Here is a 24,341-nt window from a genome sequence, read left to right as displayed (position 1 = left end):
TGAACGATTTGGGAAAATAATCAAATTGCCATTTTTTTAGACCAAGTTAAAGAGATTATTTATCACATAGTACATAACCAAGCGGTCATACATATGCACGTGTAGTGGAATGTCATGACACACGGTGATTACGCATTTTTAATAAGTTCCTTATCTTCTGTATTATTCACTTAACACAAGCAATAATTCATTCTTTAGTATAACCAACACAACATTGGATACAATAACATATACACTTCTGTTTCCTGTCGGCCACACCTACATGTTATGATGAAATGAGATGAATTGATGCATGAATTGATAAGAATAACATGTCTTTATTTCACTTTTGAATTGTAAAAAGTAAAACCTTCAATCACAGTAGAATATTGACTCGTCTATTTAACGTCAAGCCTTGTAATTGTTCAAATCAGAAAATTCGAACAATATGCAGAAATGTATTCTTTTTTATAAAACATACATGGAGCACCGCTCCGTGTGCTCAGGGATAGCTTAATGGACATAAAAAAATAATAATAATAATTAAAAAAACAAACAATTAAAACAACTAAAGAACAAACCGACGCATTTTTCTGGAAGAGGCTCCATCCGGACTCTCTGGGTGTTCTGAACTGTGCCATCACGCACATTACGTTTTGTTCCCTGAGGCGTCGTCGCGGGCACACCGTGGCTGGTGCGTGCTTCCTCGGTAGCGTCCGACAGGAGGGACAAAACGCCCCCCGATCGCTCCTGGCCCTGGACAGCCCTACTGGTTAGATTGTGTAACATAAAAATAAAAAAACATTCAATTATTATTATTATTTTTTTTTAATCACAGGCTTTGCGATTTGAAAATTGCATTCTGTTAAATTGCGATGTCGGTTTGAATTCGATTCATCGTTCAGCCCTCTTACGGAGCGGACACGGACAACGCGGGCGGAGGAGAAAAGACGAACCTGCAGTGTTTGTCTGTTCTCAGTGAGTGGGATGATGAGGCGGCTCCGACGGCTCTCAAGCATTTCTTTGATGTAAGAAATTGGATGAAATATTTTGTTTTTTCATTTTTTCCACACCAAAAAAACCCCAAAACATTATTCATAATGATTTAATGTGACTAGACTCAAAGTTACTTATTGAGAAACATGTTTTTCTTTACAAAACAAAACTCCACATTCCAATGATGACATAGCCTTCAGTTCTCCAAAAAAATACTTATGTTCAAAACGAAAACTGAATTGTAGATTTGGAGAATCGTGACACCCTTACTTTGGAGGCTTCGTCACGTCTGCATTATTTACCCAAAGTCGGATAAATACTTTCAGAGGAAGCAGCTTTGGAGATGGAAGCTGGAAGCTTGCTGTTTCTGCAAAGACACAACAGAGCAGATTTTACCCCAAATTTCCCTTCCTCACTTTCAACCGTTCCAACAGGACCTTCACTGGCCCTTCCATCCTGAACCAGCAGCTTGTCCATCCCGGCCCAGGGCCACACTCCAGCGTTTTTGCTGGTGGGGAGCATGCGGTGCCGGGCTGGAGGCTTCACCAGAAGTACAATACCTCTGCTCTGATGTTCCACCATCATTCTGACAGCTCACTACCTGCGTCCAGTCCTCTGGACAAACAAAGCAACAGAAAAAGGCAGTTTAAGCGGCTGACTAGCTGACTGACAGGCCACGGGGCCTGGACTCCAGATCCGGGTCGGAGTCCGGGGAAAATGCTGCGTCCCTGACCTGTCAAGCAGGTAATTATGTGGCCGAGAAGCTGCGGAGTTGTGGTACGTCTGGGCCACACGGCACGCAGACACGGGGCGGGGCCCCGACGGTCCCTGAGCGGGGACGACGGGGGTCTCGGCCGTCACACTGGAAAGAAAAGCTCTTTTATTCAGACGCCACTGGGGCGGTGAGAGTCCCTGCCCTGTCTAAAACTGGATGCCCGGCTCCCGGGGGGCGAAAGTCTGCGGCGAACACCGGTGAAAAAAGGGGTCAACATCTGAAAGTGAGACACTTAAATAACTCATGATAAAAACATGTGACCCATTTGAAGAGGTTCATGCGCCGTAATGGAGGCACGCTCTACCACCAAGTACGTAAAACCAGTCGGTCGGGCTCATGTGCAGTAATTATTTTATGCCTTATTTTCCATTTATAGTTTCTCATGCAGTTTGTGGTACAGTGCATTGCACTGCTGCCTCCCAGCAAGAAAGTCCTGGGTTCGATTCCCGCCTGGGGCGCTGTTGGCAGCGTGCTCTGGTGGCTTATCTCTCAATTAGGGGCCTTTCAAATGCAGAGGCCACATTTCACCGGCCACCATCCAAAGTGTGTGTGTAAAGATTCTTCTTCTAATGAACTGGTTGACATTAAAACCAACTGTCCACTGGTCCCCGTGTCCTTCCAACTGACCCTGGATCATGAATACACTTTCCATGCATTGGTATCTTCTGACTTCTACATTTGCTGTTGAAGCAGGGGGGAAGCAGGCACCAGTGTAAAGCAGGTTTTCCTTCCGTCACATGACGGAAGGAAAAGCAAATCAAATTCACTAATACAAGTGCCTTATTCAGCCTGACACACACACACACACACACACACACACACACACACACACACACACACACACACACACACACACACACACACACACACACACACACACACACACACACACACACACACACACACACACACACACACACTCCAATACTATCCAACGTTCTGACTATTCAGCTCCACTCCTTTCTCTTGCAGGGAAGTTTCTGCATGAACCCAACTTGAGTGTGTGTGCATTCCAGTTGTTTTTGGATCCACCAAACGTGTGTGTGGCTGCTCTGCAGGACGTTGACGACGCTGACAGTTGCAGAACACGCCGCTCTTCCTCGCCAGCATCACAGCCGTCTCTTAAAAGTCACGGTTCGTTTGGTTATGTAAACCCACACGGCGTTTACCAAAACCTTCACCGCACGCTCACCTCCTCCGGCACTGATCCCACAGCCGCAAAGCCGGACGGAGACTCCGGTCTCTATGGAAATCAATGTTTGAACGAATACTCTCTTTTCTGTGCCAACATCACTGACGTACTATTAATAGACTGGTGGCACGCCAGCCACGTCTGTCACGGAAACCTCCTCTTCCCCTCACGCTTCGTTAAAACCAAAAGGCTTTGGAAAGGAAATCAGACCAACGGTGACCTACACGGGTCCCAAGGAGGGAGAGAGAGTTTGTGTGTGTGTGTGTGTGTGTGTGTGTGTGTGTGTGTGTGTGTGTGTGTGTGTGTGTGTGTGTGTGTACACAGGTCCGGCGCCCCCAGCACTGTAGGGGGGCGAGGCTGAGGGCTGAGCCGGGCGTCGGCGACGTTCTCTGGGCAGAAAGCTGCAGAACGGCGCTGTGAGCGGAATGAGGATGAGGGGACGGCAGCCTTCCTCCATCGGTCACGGACGGAGGGCAGGAGGACGTGCGCTTGCGCTCGTCTATCGACGCACAAGATCGATGGATGAAGTGATGGGACTTTTTCTCTTGTCATTACCTCCCTCTCCCCCTCCCCCTCCGTCTTACTTCCCCCCCTTGAGCTGGGTGCCGGAGCAGCGTGCAGCATTCCATACCAGGTTTGGACATTAAGTAAGTTCATCTGTTCAGCGTCAGGGCGCCGGAAGTAAACACTGACGCAGTGCTCACATCTTGACCCAACGACGGCAGCGGTTGGGGTTCAAAACGTCTCCATAGTCAACGTTACTATGGTGATCAGGAGGGAATTTTTTGCTGCTACACATATTTCCGGAAAAATTCTCCTCCGCCCATCATTAGCTCAAGTTCTAACCTAAGAGTAACTTAGGGACTGGTATTGAAATCAGGGGATTTGATCTCTTTTGATCGCCCTTTATCTCTTTCCTCAGTCTTCCCTGTGCATTTAACCCGTCCTAATTGTTTTGGGAGCAGTGGACAGCGGCCGCCTGGGGACCAACCCCAGTTCTAGAGCCAACGCCTTGCCCTGAGTGAGTGTGAACCGAACGGGCTTTAGAGTGATGGAGGAAAGCCACGTGGACATAGGGAGGACACGCAAACTCCGCGCAGAGAGGAACCCAACACAACGGGTCCACCACACCTCCAATCGGTGTCCAACGTGTTAGAACGACCCCTGGTCCTCCTTACACACCGTTTCATTAAGAAGGACAAAGACGTTAGAACAAGTCAGCAAGTCCGCCATTCAGAGACCCCGTTCCAGCTTGTTAAGCAACCGTTAAGATCTGAAAATGTTATCGGAGCTCGGGGGAAGGGGTTCCTCTCAGGCTGCTCCTCGCGTGCAGACTGGTGGCAATTAACACAAGCTGACACGAACGTCCTCCCTAACACCACCCTGCGTTCTCCGCTCCGCCAAGCGGACGGACTCAATGACGGAGGACAACAGTGACGACGCCGACGACCACCGACACGGCATCCATCTTTTTAACCAAATATCAGCCATCAGCCTCTGGACGCTGCTTCTAGGGAGGCCCCGGGGGCGCTGGCAGTCAGGAGCCAAGCGCCCTTTTAATCCACAGAACCAAGGGATCCTCGTGCTCCGTCACAGGGGCCGTCACATCATCAACAATGGATCACAGCGAAGGCGGCTATTTACGTAAGCAATTTGCTCAGTTGCGACGCCTCGCAGAGGTGCCTTTGAGCACAGACGAGATGGTATCGCTGTTTATTTTTGCCCTCGTACACGATGCGGTACGGCAGCGTTTTGCATCATGCGACACCGCAAACGTCCGCCTTCTAAACTAGGGTTGAGAAACATGATCTTTACTCCAATGACTATATTCAGTATTGCAGGCATCTGGAAACTGAATAACAGACTATTTCACAAGGATCACCTCTAGATGTTGATACGGTAAGGCGTAGTCATAGTGCGTAGGCCAAAAACAATAAAGAAACCCACCATAAAGAAATATAGATATAATCTACGACAGAGGCTGTGCAGAATGAAGCCACATATCAGCGCCCGGTCGAAGCCTGGACCATTAAAATCACCGTGGATGGATGACATGAGGCTCTGAAATGGGCGGAAAACTGCTGAGGCAGTGAAAGGTGACGGGGCCACACACACATACACACACACACACACACACACACACACACTTTATTTATTGATCTAATTCGCTGATAGGGGAGTTAATTAAAGCGGCCCCTGATCCTTTAAAACCAGCATCTGAATCAGAGGAGACGGAGACAAAACAGAACGTGATGGAAACTCATCCACATAAAGACACACAAATTAACCCACACTTAAAAAATAAGAGACACACACGCACAAGATGATAAAAGCAGCTTGGATACAGTGGAAAACCTGAGAAGCAGAAGATCCAGAAGGTCTTGAAAATAAACGTTTTGAGATGAAGTTACTCGTCCAGAACTTTGGGAATTCGACCATCTCTATACTTTTGGACTTTTTAAAAGTATAACTCTGTCAGATGGTCAGTGGATTACACTGCAGGTCTCTGGTGTGTGTGTGTGTGTGTGTGTGTGTGTGTGTGTGTGTGTGTGTGTTTCCGTTGCAATAACAATCTGCTGCTGGTCGCAGGTGTGACTGGTTTGATTTGTTTTCTGGGTGGCTGGTTCCCAGCGTGGTACCCGGAGGTTATGGGTAATTACAGGGTAAACAGTGCGGGCATCATGGCCGCCATGGAGCCTCGTTCTCTGGGTGAGCGACAGTCCGATCCGACACGTTCTGCTCACACTGGCTGTCTGCATCCATCATTTGGTGAATTAATGATGGACTTGTATTTTATAGAAATAATTAGATGATAATGAGAGTTTGTCCTGAGTTAGCATTTTTTATTATTACTGTCATTAATTATTATTATATGACAATATATATTTATGACAATAATTGTCATAAATTATTAAATTATGCATGCAAAAAAAAGGATTAACTCATTGGATGCACAATGGATACATTTTCTTCATGCTAATTTTCCTTCAATATTAATTTTAAAAAGTGTGTAATCGGATTAACATAAAACAAAATAATTAGATTTAAACCTTTCTTGGAGTTTGCAGCAGAGCTGTAAGTTTATCAATAGTAAAGCAACATTTTTCTATTCACAGTTATAAATGACTGAATACCAGGGCTGACCCAGGTTTAAGTCCAAAATCAAGTTGTTTTAAAATAGAAACACAGCGGGCGGAGTCAGGTGGCCAAACAACCTCTTTACTCCAACGCATTTCAATCCCATTGGTTTTCAAACCCAGAATAGTAACATTTATAAATAAAGTATATACTTCCTGATCCTGATTATGATGATCAGCATATTACAATAGTGTGGTGCCATGGGTTTTTAGGTTTGCAGCCACTTCCTCAAGATTTACTCCTCGTCATTTCACTCAAGTATTAGAAATTTATTTGGAGCGATGCTTGAAAATGTGGTTCTCATTGCCCCCCCCCACTTCAAATACTTTCATTTAGGTTTAAAAGGCATAAATATATTTACCTCTAAAATATTTTATAATCTGAAACAACGACAAGCAATCTTATGCGAAGAAGCACAAAGAAAATTGAATTTGTACAATTTTCGATCAACAGGTATTTAATTGGTCTTTCCTGCTGAGACAGCGTATTTGATAATCAAAGGAGAAACGATGCTTCTATTTGGAGTTTACTTCCCGCCGGCTTTGCCAGCGTGTGATGAAATCCACGGCCCATCGGAGCTCAGACGTCCTCATACCCTAAGGGCGGCGGCCTGTCGGCAAGGTGAGGCCCCAGGCCGGGACCCCTCTGATCCCAAGGCCCTCGCCAAACATTTCCTGCCTCAGCCAAGCAACACAATGCTGCCCCGGCCCTCCTCTCCCCGCCGCCCCGCCCCATCAGCTGCTCTGCACCCGACTCCTCTGCTCGCTGTTCTGTCAGACTTCTGCCCTGCGCCGGGTTTGACTTCGACTGCTTCTCATTTCTTACGCAAATCCAATTTGTTGTCTGTCGGGGGCACTGGAAATGATGAACTGGCTTGAATTGGATCAGTCACATTTGATACAGAGCATTGTTTCTTTTAACTGTAATAAGGCAGCGCGTGGAAGATAAAAGTGCACAGAGCCGCAGCGGGAATGTTAGAGCGAACACAACTGATGCGCCGGGTGATTTAGGGACTACACAGTGCATTCATAGTCATCTCAATGTTGTCCTAGTTTGATTATAATTACCAAATATTTTCAATGACTCATTTTTAGGCTTGCTTGCTCTAAAGAAAACACTGTAGTTGATATTCCAGCATTAATGCCGTCTCCCCTTCTGGGATTTTGGACCAGCCAGCGAACTGAGATAAGAGGGGAAAGCTATATTTTCCATCCCATCATAAACCGCAGTCTTTCCCAATGCATTTTATTGCCTTAAGGCTTCCATTTACGTTCAAGGTCTGAACAGGTCCGCAGGTTTTCAAAAAGCATATAATGGTGTTTTCTCGGCCAAATGCGACCAAAAGCATAGCGCTGCACACAGGGTTTCCCTCAGAGGTGTTGTGCTGAAAATGTGGCTTTAATCAGGGGAACACAAGGAGATAATGTTTTACCACCTTTGTCCTTTACAAAACATCTTTATTATAGAACCAGACGATCAGGGCCACACAACACGGACGTGGACTTCTTCCCATGAGTCACATGGTACAAGCGACCTTCACGTAAACCGGATTGACCTTCATCAAAACAGATCCAACGGACCATGGATGGAAGGTCTGATGACGACCTTCAGACCCGAGAGGCGAGACAGAAAAACAAAAGGACCGCTTCCAGGCAAAAAGGTCCCAGCAAGAAGGGGGGGGGACTGGGCAACACCCCGTCCGTCCATCATCGGGTTACACACGTCGGCCTAGTTTAACCTTTCCAGCAATGACTGGAGACGCGCTTGGCCACGCGCTAACACAGACGCCGGCTAATTAGTCCACGCTGACAACAGAAGTTCACCGGTCATTTACCGTAGCACTTCAAGGGTGAAATCCTTTGCAGAGTACTAATGAGGGCTTTGTCACAGGAAGCTCATCGCCTGTTCTGGTCCAGCCTCCGTCCTAATGAGCAGGAGAGGAGGCGCGGTAAGAAACATTCAGAAGAACCGTCAGATATTAAGTATATCAGCAAACCCAGCACACGTCTGGTCCTCTGCACCTCCGAGGACTCTGCCCCGGCTCTGCCCCGCGGGGCCAGCAGCTGCTGCCAGTCGTGAGGTGCAGGGATGACGACGCCCAGACACGCCGGCAAATGGATCCAGAAACCGCAGAAGCCAAACAGCAGAGGAGCAGCGGCGGAGGGATGAGGGTTGACGTGTGAAGTGGGGACCTGCGTTCTGGTCTCTGCTCTGATGAGGCTCCAACCTCAACGCTGTCAAGGCCAATAAAGAATTTAAAGACACAAAAAGCTAAAGAATGTTGTTCGTTCATGGCTCTCTGGCGGAGAACGAGGTTATTTGGGTGATTTCAGAATTTCTTTGGAATTTGGCAGCCAGTTTTCCTTGTCTTTCAAGTATTTTATTTTATTTTATTTTTTAAACTTGGAGGTTTTTTTGTGTCGTTTCCAGATGAATTGCAGCTGCAACCCAACTGACTAGTGTTTCGGTAAAAAGAAACTGTTTTTGTTTTGTATTTAAGAGCGGTGAACTATATTTATTCAGAGTAAATATAGTGACAGCAGCAAAACTTGTGAACTACTAAGAGTCTCTTTGGAATTTAGCAATCGCATAAAAAAAAAAAGGAAATGGATTGAGCCATTTTATTAAATATTTTGTTCAAAATACTGCATGCATAAATATAGCCGGGGCTGAAGAAACATGCTAGTGTGTGTGTGTGTGTGTATATATATATATATATATATATATATATATATATATATATGGTTTGAAAGTGCTTTAATTAATGCAGTCACATAATGCAGAATCCCAGAGGGCCTGAATCACACAAACACATGATCCTGCAACTGAGATGCACAATTACAGCACGAGCCAGTGAACACAAATGCAGATCACATCCAAAACAAGGAGCGGGACTCGGGCCCTTCCTCGAGAGCCATGCCTCTGTAGGGAAGCTTTTCAGCCATTTTCCAACACAAAGGCTCAACCCTTAAAACCCATCGAGGGTGAAAGTGATTAGAAATAAACACAGACGCCACTTCCAGACGCACTGGCACGGGTTCGCCCGAGTCTCGTGCACGGGCAGAAATATTTGACGCTGGAAACCGAATTGGAATAATTTATATTTTAAATGCTCAACTTGAATAACTGCATTGAAAAACTTAATCTGAAAATCATCATTCGGAAATGAATTCCAATAACGTTGAACCCGGATGATATATTATGAAATTTAAGTAATTTGATCTGAAACTGGATTTGATTCTCACTGAAAACTCATTGAGTTCTCACTATTCAGTTTCCTTCTATAAAGAGTTTGGAACCTGGAGCCAAGACAACCATTTACAAGATGGAACGGAACCTTTAAACATTTGATTCGGAGAAAAACATAATAGGGAAAAAACGGCAAAGGTTTGAGACTGTAAATATTTATTATAAGAGTGAAGGAAAGACTCATCCCATAAACCACTGAGGACAAAACCCTCCCAACGACTTCCAACCTAACATTAGTTCAGCGCTTCTTCTTGAATTTAACCTTTGTCCTTGTTTAAGTGTTTTTATTGTTAATAGTGTTGGAGTCATGGTTACTCTGTGGTGAACGGTCGTAGAGTTCTGTGGTGGCAGTTACTCACTGAGAGCGATGTAAAACGACGTGTAACCACGTAACGCAAAACCGCGTGGCTTTGATGTCACAATGAGTGACGCTACACTCGGCCAATCAGAAGCTCGATTACGATCCACCACAGACCACCAATCCGGGGAGAGATCATTGGACGGATCCAATCAGCTTCAAGCCATGTGCAGCAATTTTTTTTTTTTTTTTTTAGAAGAATCTTTATTTGTCACATGACACACACACACACACACACACACACACACACACACACACACACACACACACACACACACACACACACACACACACACACACACACACACACACACACACACACACACACACACACACACACACACACACTTTTTGGATGGTGGCCAGTGAAATGCGGCCCCTGCCCCAGCCTGGCTTGGGGCAGCCAGGTGCAGTGGGCAGCATTCCACGACGTGCCCATTTGGATCCGCCGTAAGTTTTGCCGGTGTTTTTCTGCATGACTGTCGCAGAGAATTGTCTGCGACCGGGTGGAGATGGAGATGGGAGACTTTCTACACCTGCGTTGGAAATCACTTTGGCAGACTGAGGCGACGAGGAGCAGGAGGGCGATCAGTGACAACGGTTCGCAAAACACGCAAATATAACGGCGCCGGTTGTCGGGCTGACGGTGGCCGCGAGGGACATTTTGACTTATCGCCCAACCCTAAGTTCAACAAGACAATTTCAAATGATGTGATTCAAATTCAGCTTCTTAATGCAATTATTCAAGTTCAAGTGATTATTTGTCACACACAAATACAGACAAGTTGAGCAATTCAAATATATATTATTCAAACTCAGTTTCTATTGACGCACGTTTCTGCCCGCACCCGAGTCTTCAACAACTAATGAAGCACAAAGGGGTTTTAAGTAGGAATGGCAGCTCTGTCAGGCACGGTCCACATGAGAACAATGTGTGTTGCGGTCTTCATAACAGCTCGAAACACTTCCCCTCATCCGGCCAGATTCTATTCTCTGAAAAACTCGGCTGCAAAGGTGCGAGCGCTTGCATGGGTTCTGTCAGAAAAAGCTGAAATGGAAAAGCAGAATGGAGGCTACATGCTCGGTGCCAAAACTCCACCGATGACTCAATGAGGTTTATACAAAGTGTTGAACCCAGAATAGAATTTCAAAATAAGTTCTGCAACCGTGCCGGGCTTACTCAGTGCTTCCGATTACACCACGGCTGACAAAAATGCAAGAGCAACGCGGCGGAGTCCTGAGCAGACCAGACCAAGACCAACACAACAGAGGGGACACACCCCGTCACAAATTCCATGGAGCGGCGGGACCTGAGGGCGGAGCCGCGGGGCAAACACGTCAGAGAAACGGTGGTGAGACCGCCCGGACGACCTGCTGCTGGAGAGCAACCGAGCAAAACGCCTGAGAACGTAAGGGTGGCTCCGGTTGATCTCCCGTCTCCCGTGCCTCCCTCCCCAGCCCCGCTATCTAAAGCTGATAAAGGAAGCGAAGGCACGGAGGGCGGGGGCGTCGTGCAGAGAGTGCTCAACCTCTCTCAGCATAAAATAAACACTTCAGTATAAAAGCACCTATACTTTTTATATTTTGGCCTTTCCTCGGGTGGCACTCAACATATTCAGCACATCCACAAATTCCTCTGGATAGTCACTTTTCCCTTTGTCTCTCTTGCCACGCGTGTCCCGCCCGAGTATTGCAGCCCCTCAAAGTGTGTTTATTGCACATATTCATTCATATTGCGCCTGATGGGAAAAACATCCTTACGTCATGCGGCCGTAGCAGGGATCACATTTTGACAGCTCTGTGCACGACACGTCTCCAGTCTGCAGATCCAGCGTGTGAAGCCGGGCGGGGACACGTCCTGTCCAGAGACATCATGTCCCGTCAACTAATCAATCCGTCCTGAAACTGGACCTCAGCGCCTAAAGCTCTGATACACCTCAGACAGCGGCAGCAGCACCCCACGCCCACAGCGGATCGATGCAGACATATCACCTTACCAGATGGAGGAAAAACACACTGTTTAATATGTCTTTGTATGTGTATACTTTGCATACCAAGGGTGAGCCCGTGTGAAGGAGTATTAGGGCTGCAACGGATGATTGTCATAATCGATCATTTTTCTCCATAATTCCATCAATGGATGTGATTAATTTACACCATATAATTACGCTAAAAAGGTGCTAAATGATGGTGACGACTCATCACAAGTTATCTCAAACCAAAGCATCTTAAAATGAATGTTTACCCAGCAGTCCAAAACTCAACTTTTCATTCTTTAATATGGAACAAAGTCAGTCAGGCATTGTCATTTTGCTGAAGCTGTACAATAGCACATATTAATAACAACCACACAATGCATAACTAAACTTATTATCCCATTAATAAAAATGAATTTGATGAACAGCAGGGCAGACTGACTTGGGGATTCCCATATCTATCTATCCACAGCGATGCAGCAAACTTGGTTTAATTCGATTTCAGAATAAGTGATTTAGGGACCTCGGCTCAGTCGAACCAACTGCTGCGATGAACACACGAGGCTCCACCTTAAATGCCACAAATCAATGCCGGCGAAGGGAGCCGATCGAGCCGTCAATCAGCTGACCAAAAAAGTTTCCGCCGGAATGATCAAACAGCTCAGCTCAGCCCGGTCGGAGCACGGCGCCGGGCCTTCCGCTTCAATAAACCAACAACTCCTTTTGATCTGTCACACGAACCCCAAAGATCAGAAATAGAAGCGGGAGCGCAGGCGATCCAGAACCGCATCCGATCACGAAGCCGCCGCAGACAGGTTCATCAATCGGTCCACCATCTTATCACCTTTCTGGGAAGCAGCCGCACTCTTTTCAGCGACGGTCACTCTCTTATCACACTAATCCCGATCGCTCCGGCTTAGTGTCCACCAAGGTGGCAGAGCTTAATGAGTTTACTCCGAGCCCGATTGGATTAGGAGCCGACGGGGTCCCGACCCTGCGCAGCCAGACACCCCCCGCTACAGACGGCTCTCTTTCAATGAATGACTCCGCCTTAACGCGAGGAAATAACTGCACGTAACACCGCAAGGTTAAATATATCCGCCTCCCTTGTGGAAAGGACACGGCACCAACACTGGGCAACACTTGTGCCAACGCGGCGCTGGCCTCTGCTTGCCGGTACGTCAAAAGCCAAGTTCAGAGACACTCGCTCCATTCGCTCACGGCGTAGAAAAGCCCAGTACCGCGCTGTGATATACGACCCATTTTACAATGACTTAATTTGCAATGACTCCGCCCGGCTGCTAGACTGGAGGACAGCAGCACGTTTATAGGACAGCGAGTCAATAGTGATCTAGTGCAGGTGGAGTATCCCCTCTGGAGTCCATGCGGTCAGGGAGCGTCGTTCTTCCGTCTGGACAACCTGCTCACTACCAGACCAGGCCTCATCAATGACCCCTCAGCCATATTGGATGATTTATCAGCGTGCATCCCGCCCACTGTTGTTTTAGAAGCCACGATCACCTCAAGTCAAATTTATTCAGGAAACAACAAATGTTGACCCAATGTTGTTAGACTTTAACTTTCCACCTTAATTACGCAGAATAAATAAAGCAGAAGACACGATAACAGATGGGACACGGTACACGTGCTTACAGGCACCGCAGACCTTCTGCAGACTCAAGGACCAAGCGGAGGAGACGGGTCTTACGGCGAGTCCCAGCGGCAGCCAAGGGAGGGGGGGGTCCCGGGGACTGAGCATCATCCAACGGGGTCCGTGTCCTCACGAGGATCAAACCCAGGGTCCTCGCTGTGAGGAAAGGCTTGCGAACACCGTGGAGTCCTCATCCGGACTCCGACAGAACCAGAGTGGTCCCGGCTGTCACAGCCCTGTCAGGACGCCCCCCGCTCCGCCCGCCCCCCCGCCACCGGCCCCCAACTCTGCCGGGGCCAAGACGACCAACTACAACAGGCAAACAAAGGGGGAGAGGGGGGCGGCGAATGGAAGGTTAATAGCGAGACGTGAACGAGGGGGGGGGGGGGGTCACCCTGCTGGATCGCTCACCCTGCTAATGGACCCCACTTGTGTTCGGGGAGGGGGGATGCACCCTCCCCACGGGGGCAACGCATTCCAGGGTAATAGTTTGCGCTGTGGGGGGGGGGACCCAGAGAGGCTACGCTGACTGCTGCCTAACCCCCAGCACCGCCTGAGGAATCACCCTGCCACAGGGTGTGTGCATGCACTCATAGTACACACACACACACACACACACACACACACACACACACACACACAAAGAAGCGAGAAATGGAATAAAAATCACAGATGTGTCATCCCTCTGGAGAGTTGCAGCGGGAGGAGCCCTGTAACGTAACGACATCACTTCCTCATTCTTCCTCTGTTCCTCATCCCGAGCCAGACTCTGCCGGAGAGGAGGAAGCGTCGCTGCGCCGCAGAAAACCCTTTACCCTACCCCCCACCTCCATCGCAGAGCGCTGCAGTGTGCGGTGTGTAAACCCCCCCCCAACCCCCATCGCTTTGCAGAACACTGGAGCTCCTGACTGGTGGGGAAACACCCTCTGGGGTGGAGGGTGGTGGGACGGAACGCCAGCAGGATGGAGTTTGTGACATCATCATGAAGGTGTGGGTTCCCATGTTCCTGTAAAGTGGTGGCTTTGATGCATGCGTGTGTGTGTATAAAGAGCGGGTGTATGCCACACACACACACACACACACACACTGCAGTTCCTCTCTCCAGCTACAGGGAAATGGATTTCTGAGCTCAGAATCTAGTTTAAGATGCACCAGCTCTCACACACACTGCAGTTCCCGTCACATCAACCATCGATTACAGCAAAGCCTCCAAACCAAAAGCTGCATCCATGATCCAGATACAGGAAAGGAGAGATGGATATGAATAAACATAACCCAGAGGAAAGCCTTCCCCCTGGTCCCAGCCGGTCCTAGGCCGTCAGCCCAGATCTACTGCAGATGTTTGCTCTTGAAATGGTTCGAATTAAGGTATTCAAACATTCAAGGTACGAAAAACACACCAACACCCCTGGGAAAACAGCACAATTATAACAAAAGACGGTTGTAAAGTTAAAGCCAAAACGAGAAAGCCCAGCCTGTGCAGAAGCAGGCTGGGGAACAGTCCCAATTCCGCGGCACGGCAGCGGCCCCGTTGCGGCGCGGCAGCGGCCGAGCAGCGGCCAATCATCGTCCGAGCAGCGGCGGGATAGCGGCGGGATAGCGGTGAGGACGCGGCGGGGCAGCGCCTCGGGGCTGCTCCAGCGCGTCCGGGTAGCCGAACAACTGCATCGCTACCGTCCAACATCCAGTGAGCGCACTGCGACTGAAACAACCCGAAACGAGGTTAAAACGATGAAACATCTCCGTATAGAATGTCCCCGCAGCGCAGCCAGGCGCAGTGTGGAGCCCTTCCTAGTTAGCTCCACTTCCTTAGCCCCACGCCGCTCCGCCGTCCCGTCCGGCGCTGCGCCCCTCTTGTCCGGCTCGGAGCCGCTCACTTACCGCTCTGACGTGCGGACGGTGCCGCTGTGTGGAGACCACCAGTGCGGGGAGGCTGCCGGCCGCCGCTCCGCTGCTCCGGGACAACAGGAGGACTGATCTGCACACTTTGGCAGCCATCTCTCTACTGGAGGCTCGAAGAGAAGGAGAATGCTGCGGGCGGACCGAGGCGCACCGCGGAGGGAGGAGGGGGGAGGCGGGGCCGGACTCTGGATGCACCGTGCACACACGCACAGAACACACACGCACACACACATACACATACACATACACACACACACACACACACGCACACACACACAGACACAGACACACATGCACACACAGACACACACGCACACGCACACACACACACACACACACACACACACACACACACACACGCACACACAGACACAGACACACATGCACACACAGACACACATGCACATGCACACGCACACACACACACACATGCACATACACACACACGTGCACATGCAGACACACACATGCACACATACACACACGCACACGCACAGACATGCACACACACATGCACACATGCACATGCACAGGTTGCAGCAGAATGCAGAATCAGAACACTTTCATCACCCAGTTGCCTTTCATGTTGTGGATCCTGATGAAAAACTAATCTGCACAGAGTGAATGGAGGATGTTATTCTGGGATGTAGATCCAGTAACAATTAACACCTAAATGTGCTTGACAATTCACTTTAACAAATGAATCTCCCGGATTTTATTCATTTGTTAAAATTAATTGTTAATAAATTAATTGTTCGGGCGACGTCCAGTAACCAGAGGGTTCCTGGTTCGATTCCCGGAATGTCCTTGAGCAAGACACTGAACCCCCTAACTGCTGTTGTTGAGCTGGGGCCTTGCACGGTTGCTGTTGCTATTGATGTATAAATGTTCGTGAATGTCTTGCATGGTAAAGCGCTTTCGGTCGTATGACTAGAAAAGTGCTATATAAATGCATCCCATTTACCATTAAAATAAATACTATATTTCGCTGGCACTTCATTAGAAACAGCCATTCAGTGCGTTCTGCATTTAGTCCTTGATGTACTGTTTTCATTGTTGGTGGTGGGGTCCACCGCGCACGCCACACGTGAAAGACAGTCACAGAGAATGTGAGGAAGCAGCGTACCTTGTTGTGGTCCATAAACTGTCAACATGGAACATTTATTAAAAAAACATTTCCCACCACCTTAAGGGAGCAAGAAAAAAAAGTATATCAGGAGAAGCGAACTCTGGAAAAAATAAAGTGACGTCTTACGGCCGGAGCTACAGTATGGATGCAGGAGCTGCTTCCGGCCCTGGCGTAGGAGGTAGAGACCACCGCCAGAGCTAACTCACACCTCTCCAAAAATGGAACTACGCCTAGGGCGACGCAGCACCACAAGCTTGGCCACTGGCAAATCCTCCACATTTCCACATTTGACTTGGAACCGAAGTTAAACCTTTTTTTTAAATAAACAGGTACAATCTGCAGCGGCTTCTGGTGGCGTCTGCAGTCAGCGTGGCAGAACGATGAAGAGCCCAGCACCGACCTAGACACCACAGAGGGAATACGGGTGGAGTCAACAATGAACCACGTCTGCGCCTTTAGAGCGAATTATAACTTACGGGTGTAGTTAACACTGAACCACATCTGCGCCTTTAGAGCGAAGACAGCGGGAAACCTGATAAAAACAGCGCAGTTTCTAATGGAACTCTGGGACTTATAGAGTAAGCCACCAACACATAGCACCTGATGGACTAACACTTTAAGATGAAAAAGGTGGATGTGATGTCTTACTCGCCTCTAAAAGTAGAGTTTAAATAGTTAAAGCTCAGCATTAAGGATATCACAGTGTTTTTTTCAATATAAATCCTTTCTGACCACGGTTGTTTGAGTCAAAAGTCGCAATACTCTCTATTATCAACTGATCGCAGAGTTTCCCAGGTAAGGTCGGTAAACCACACCTGTCCACTGTCCAACAGAGCCAACTTTGATATTAGATTAATATTAACCAGGAAACTGACTCTGAAAATCTGCGTCTTGGCAGATTGGCCGCCGCTGGCTGCGGCATCCATCCCATTATGTTATAACTGTACCTATTATTAGTTTGTCCCCGAGTCACAGAGGAACGGGCGATCAAATCGAATTCCACTGAGTTGTGGTGACTTTGAAAAGGTTTGGCCCACTTCCTGAAATGTGCAACCCTTTGAAAGAAAGAATGACAGAAAGTTGGGTGCAGCCGTTGATTTATGGAGGTTTCTTATCGGTAAAGATAGTGAAGGAAAGAACGCCGGGGATATTGGCTCCTTCGGTCAATGATCGTTGAGGAGCCGACACCTGCGGTGGAATGTAGAAACAGCCTGTAACAGCCAACCAGGTATTCATACGACCTGTTTGCCTCTCACAGCCAGACAAACAGGTCATGTGAGCCACGCCTGGTCTGCTCAAAGGCTAAAATGATAAAACATTGCTTCTTTATTCTTTAAAGTGGGAATCCAGATCTTCAGATCCTCGGATGACGACTCCACAAATCTCAGAATTCCTTTTTGAAAATGCATCATTTTTTGCAACGTCCAACTTTGCCATCGTCCGTCTTTCTTTTCTCCAAAGTTTTTCTTCTTCTGATGCATTGATTTGTTTGCTGACTGATCAGTAGCTAGGCTGCTTCTCAGCTGCCTTTCACCTCCTGTTTGATCCGGATTGTTCCAGTCTTGCCAGAAAAGGCGGACTCTTCCACCAAATATGGAAACTGCATTTAGAGGGGCACATGCAGAATACACTGAATGGCTGTTTCTAATTAAGTCATACATCATAGATGGGGTAAAATAAAAAAACAAATCCTACAGATAAACTCTTTAACGTCAGGATTATTTTTCTCATCTTGAAGTTTTTATTTAAAGAATTTTTTTTCATTCTCAAGCTGAGTTGCATCAGCACATGCTCTACAGGTTCGGGCCTGGGTGTGAACATGCAGGCCATGTTTTCAGTAAGAGGTTGGTCCAGGATCTCCCTGCTGTTCCTCATGTGCAGCGCTGCACTGTGTGGGCGATGCAATTTAAATGCAAATGTTCAAATGTGGACAAGGACCAAATCGAGGCCCCAGGGTGCGTTGAGTCACACAGTGCGTTCCTACAGCCGCGCTGTGCTAAGTGCAGGCACCTTCACTGCACAGCTGCCACCCTGCAGGCGTCTGCAGCCCATCGAAGAACAACCCTGGGTCTTCGGCGGCGTAAAGATAACTCAGCTGCGTGAGAGGATGCAGGATGGTGGGTGAATTGCGTGGCATTTACTGCACACCCTCAGCTGATTCAGGCCACATGATGCAGCTATAAAAAGACGCTAACACCTGCTTCCTCCACTAAACAGGTGTTTGGGAGGATTCTAATGTCTCCACACATATGAAAAGCAGTCAGGGGCTTATTACATTTATGGCACAAATATGATGCAGAATGGTGCTGTTTCACCCCAAACGGCGAGCGTGCGTTCTGTAACCTTATTTCAAGGTTAAAGACATGAGTACAGACAAAAAGTACCAGGATTAATGTGTGTGTGTGTGTGTGTGTGTGTGTGTGTGTGTGTGTGTGTGTGTGTGTGTGTTTGTGTGTGTGTGTGTGTGTGTGTCAGTTGGCACCTGATGAACGAGCCCTTGCTTTAGTTTTACCAAACACACTGCGCACGGACCACACATGCACGCTGGGTGTGTAGCCTCCATTTAATCACACTGTGCTGCAACACAGTAATATACATTCTCAACACAAACCTAATTTAGCCTCAGCATGATCACACACACACGCACGCATGCACACACACACACAAACACACACACACACACACACAAACACACACACACACACACACACACACACACACACACACACACACACACACACATACGCACACACATAATGATCCCTGAAACCGGAGCCTGCTTTTGTCTGTAAACACGCATTGTCATTCATAACCTCTGGTTTCACCTGAGGCGTCTTTTGCCGTTTCTGCACCGTCACTGGCTGCAGGTCCCATTTCACTCTGGCTTTTTCTCCAGCTGCAGAGACACTGGGTCTAAGTCCATGATGGAAAGCTCCTGTTACCATATCTCCTGTGTATTCAAATTTTAAAAATCACTTTTATTTGTCGAGCACATTTTGCATATGCCTGGAATTTGCCCTCTAACTTATAGAAGCAGGGCAATCATAGTCTGGTGCCAGAGGGACCAACCGCACTGCTAGGTCAAGGTGTGTGTGTGTGTATAGATAGATAAAAATATAAAGAAAGTCAAAGAGAGAGATAGAGAGAGAGAGAGCATACAAACTGCACTGCAGGCCCCAGGGGGCCACCCAGACCCCACAGTGCCAACTGCTGATCCAGTGTCCACCCTTTACAGTTGTCTTCTGACTGTATGGCAACGCCCGGACAGACACACAAGCAGCGTAAAGAAGCAGATGAGCCACAGAAGGAGCAGCACGGTAGTTAGCATGTGCTAAGGAGAAACTTCCACCGGCCTTGTCTCATGCTTTCACCAGTCACATCGAACCACTCAGCCAACGTCAGACATGGCAGACATTACACACAGCGAGCAGACACACAACACGCTTCACTAACGCTCTGATCGAGTGGGGGAATGGAAACCTGAGCAGCAGCAGAATATGTTCACCATCTTTTTTAGGCTTGACAAGCTGTCGGTTGATCACGGGGCCTCGCGGCCTAAAGAGGACAGAGGATCCGGTGTCTCGCAGCGGGAGACTGATAGGCTGCCGGAGTCCCCCCTGGGAGTCTGCACGAGTCTGCGGGAGGCGGGGGTGCGGACTGCAGTTTGGGAATCCCGGCTATAGATCCTGACCCGGATAGGTGAGGTGCTGGATTGGGAAGCGCCGTTGAACCCTCACAAGATCCAGCCCTCAATCTGCAGCAGTTATGTTTCCAAAAGGGCGTTGTGTGCACTGTGGGCTCGGCATTGCAAATGTGAATTCCCTCACGTGCCTGCAAAACAGTAATTTCCTCATATTGTGTCCTGAAGATGGTGATCGCCCGATTTTTCTCTATTGTATTATTAATGTTCGGACGTGAAACACAAAAACAAAAGATATAGTGAAGGTGAAGGAGATAAATGGCTTAGAATTACAACGGCGGTATGCAGAGCGGTTCTGTACTGACATCCAGGTTGTGTCTGGGGTGTTATTGTGCTGAAGCTATTGGAATGATGAATTTTTAAGAGAGTTGACAAGACAATAACATAGCACAGGGCTCTTGTGACAAATTTATCTCATTAATGCGACCAGCCTAACAATGTGTAGGTAGGTGGTACGTGTCAAAGTAACATCCACATGAACGCCAGGACCCAAGGTTTCCCAGCAGAACATCGTTCAGAGCATCACACTGCCTCCTCCGGCTTGTCTTCTTCCCATAATGCATCCTGGTACCATCTCTTTCCCAGGTAAACAATGGCCATCCACATGATGTCGAAGGAAACGTGATTCATCAGACCAGGCCACCTTCTTCCATTGCTCCATGGTCCAGTTGTGACGCTCACATGTCCATTGTAAGTGCTTTCAGGGGTGGACAGGGGTCAGCATGGACGCTCTGAGCGCTCCCTTACGCAGCAAGCTGCCATGCACTGTGTGTTCTACACCTTTCTATCACAGCAACATTCACTGTTTCAACACTTTGTGCTGCAGTAGTTCTTCTGTGGGATCCAACCAGACGAGCTAGACTTCACTCCCCACGTGCATCAATGAGCCTTGGGGCCCATGACCCTGTCGCCGGTTCACTGGTCGTCCTTCCTTGGACACTTTTGGTAGTAACCACTGCACAGTGGGAACAGCCCACAAGACCTGTGCTTGTGGAGATGCTCTGACCCAGTCGTCCAGCATCACAATGTGCTCCTTGTCAAAGTGGCTCAGATCCTTACGCTGCTTCAACACATCAACTTCAACAACTGACTCTTCACCTGCTGCCTCATTTAATTATAATATATAACACGTGTGTGTGTGTGCAAGCATGTGTTGTAGTGTGGTGTGTTGTGTGACAAATAAAGACTGTTTCTTCTTCTTCTTCTATATATATAATAATAATATATAACAGTATATATATAATTATAATATATAACCGTATATGTATAATAATAATATATAACAGTAAATATATAATAATAATAATAATAATATATAACAGTATATAATAATTATAATAATAATAATAATAATAATAATAATAATAATATATAACACTGAATATACAATAATAATATATAACGGTATATATGTATATAATAATATATAACAGTATATATATACGGTAATAATAATATATGCCACTGCTTGACAGGTGCCATTGGAACCAGATGATCCAGATTATTCACTTGACCCATCACTGGTTTTAATGTTGTTGCTGATCAGTGCATGTAAACACTGCCAAAGCGAGTGGGAAATAAAAAGTAAAGAATATAAATAAAATAAATAAAGATAAACCGAAATTAGTACAATATTTACTGATTTGTATTGAATACATTTGGCTTTCATTTTGATTGTCTTGTATTAAGGTCCGAGTGGTTTATAAAGCTCTTAATGGAATAGCACCTCTCCATATTTCCTTGTCGTTCTATGTCCCAAAACTAGCCCTTAGGTCTTTTAAATGTCCCCACAGTACTCCATAATAAAAATGGGGAGGCAGTGTTTACTCACTATGCCCCAATTTTGTGAAACACCGTCCCACAAAATTTCAGAGTAGCAGGCTCTGTGAAAAAATGAAAACACAAGTTTACTTTGGCATTTGACTATTATGTTTTTGTTTTCTCCTCAAATGTACTATTAATTCACTTTAAATCACTAATTACTATAAATCTATTAATTCCCAAATGTCTTTAAAGCACTTTGGTCTGCTTGTTGTGTATGAAAGGTGTTACACAAATAAAGGATATTATTGTTACATTATTATTAGGGGCTTATAATAATCCCTATTGTTATTGATGGCGTTTTCCAGGCTAAAAGTATCTGAAACATGACAACCACAGTACGCACAGACACAGTTGGGGTCTTTCTGGAACTGAGACATTTCAGACGTCTTTTTGTTCGAGTTTGATCAATATCAATCTACATTTGGAGCAGAAATGAGTGAAAAACTGTGGTAATTTCCGCTTGCGAGTGCGATATCTAGGCAGAGAGCTTGAGTCGGGGGCTGCGTTTAAAGGAAACTTGGAAAACAGTAACTTGTGCTACGTTTTACAAAACCAAGTTCAAGTTCAAGAGACAAAGAAACTATAATCTATATGGGGATGGTAGCTCAGGCGGTAGAGCTGGTGGTCTAGTGATGTAAAGGTTGCTGGTTGGATCCCAGGCTCCTCCTGCTAGCATGCTGTAGTGTCCTTGAGCAAGACACTTAACCCCTAATTGCTCCTGATGGCTGCGTCCGTCGGTGTTTGAACAATTGTAAGTCGCTTTGGATAAAAGCGTCTGCTAAATGTAATGTAATGTAATGTAAAAAAAAAATAATCGTTCACACAAGACGTTTTAACACCACAGGAAGTTCCAAGAACCATTGGAGAAACTGACCTTTTCTTTTGTTTCTGCACTGCATGATCCATTGACGATCGTAACTTCAGAAACACTGTATTGAAAGTGAGCACCAGAAAAGCAACATGCAGTGACCTACTGTAAGTGCACGCTGATTGGTCCAGACATAAGTAACTTGTTATGTGTTTCACAGAACCCGGAAAACTGTAATACATACCTAAAACGACCCAACTGGACCCCGTGTATTGCTGCCTGCAGCTGTAGTATTAGTTGTAGTATAGTAGCTGTAGTATCAGTAGTAGTAGTATTAGTAGTTGTAGTAGTATTATCAGTAGTAGTAGTAGTAGTATCAGTAGTAGTATTATTAACACTAAAATAAAGACATATATTTTAAAATATTGCAGTTAAAAATGTAGATAAAAGATAACCCAAAATAAATACCCTCGGTAAATAGAAACCTCTCTCTCGACAAAAACAGAGAATAAAAATAATAAGAATAATAAAAATAATAAAATGAATGAAATGAATTTAAAAAATAAAATGCACGTGACAAGTCCATCCTGTCAGTCCTGCACGGAGGGGGCGGGGCCTGCAGCACCCGAGGGGCGGGGTTCCGGTGAGGACCCGGAAGAAGCTGCTCTGACGTCCATCACGCAGGAACGACGCGGAGAAAAGTCGTTTTTAAGGCGTCGAAGAGGCTCCAAACGCGCGCTGACTGGCATCCACATCATTTGAAAACGTGAGTAAATACACTGCTACGGCTGGTGAAGCGGCTTGCGGACGGAGTTTGCTGTTTAAACAGCAGCAGCAGCGGCTCGCTAGCTGGAGAATGTATCTGATGCTGCGTTCATGTCATATGGGAGAGACAAGAACCGCGAGTTTCCCACTTGGAGGGAACGTTCAAGCCGCAAATACAGTTTGTCTGCAGCTCCTTAGAAATCCATCAATATTCCTTAATTCAGTTGGACATACATTCCGACCTTAAAGGCCATTAAAATGCATTGAATTTGAATTTATGAGGTCATAATTTCAACATAATAATTTCATATGATTAATCCATGTGTTTTCTTCAAAATGAGTCAACATTTGTGATGTTCTATGATCCTAAAGCTACCACTGAACCTAATGTCCAGATGAACCATCCCACTTCATCCCTACCTTCATACTTACCTTGAGAGAGAAATCCAGGAAAATCCTTGTACTTACCTGTGTGATATAAAGCACTGGTTAGATTATTCCAGTTCCTTATCACTTACCTTGCTAGAATCATCGAGTTCATGATCAACCCCGTTTCTACACAATACTAACCCCTGCTCTGTAGCAAATAAATAGTACTTACCTTTACACTTGCCTGCAGTACTTCATTAAATAACAGAGGTGATTGGTCTAAAAATATGTTTAAATGTGCCTGCCATAGTCTGCAGTGATTGGAGACGATGATTTTTGACGTACTAAAACATCTACATACTGATTTTGTCTGCTGAATAGTATGCCATTTGCAGCATGTTGTTGATACACGAGCAGCAAGTCGTTCAAACCCTAATTCCCACGTGACATGAATTTAGTAGACATCTCTACTGCAAGGTTTGCTGTGTCTTTTATCCAAACATCCAGAGGCACTTGACACGTTGAACACA

General features: G+C 46.6%; 2 protein-coding genes across 3 annotated transcripts in view; one reads left to right on the top strand and one right to left on the bottom strand.

Annotated features, from left to right (window-relative positions):
• Positions 1 to 15,315, bottom strand: part of mcu (mitochondrial calcium uniporter) — a 46,870-nt gene extending 31,555 nt beyond the window's left edge. For both annotated transcript variants that reach the window (XM_080016779.1, XM_080016780.1), the window contains exon 1: positions 15,196 to 15,315. In XM_080016779.1, coding sequence (XP_079872905.1) covers positions 15,196 to 15,312 — 117 coding nt within the window. In that variant the 5' untranslated portion in view covers positions 15,313 to 15,315. The remainder of the gene's footprint in view (positions 1 to 15,195) is intronic.
• A 7,993-nt stretch (positions 15,316 to 23,308) lies between these two features.
• The window catches only part of micu1 (mitochondrial calcium uptake 1), a 36,541-nt gene continuing 35,508 nt past the window's right edge, over positions 23,309 to 24,341 (top strand). Inside the window, exon 1 of the mRNA XM_080017155.1 lies at positions 23,309 to 23,443. The gene's annotated coding sequence lies outside the window, so the exon portion shown is untranslated. The remainder of the gene's footprint in view (positions 23,444 to 24,341) is intronic.

The sequence above is a fragment of the Zeus faber genome (assembly GCF_960531495.2).
Source record: "Zeus faber genome assembly, chromosome: 16".
NCBI lineage: Eukaryota > Metazoa > Chordata > Actinopteri > Zeiformes > Zeidae > Zeus > Zeus faber.
Note: the sequence above shows the minus strand (reverse complement) of the source record. Positions and strands in the feature narration are given on the sequence as shown.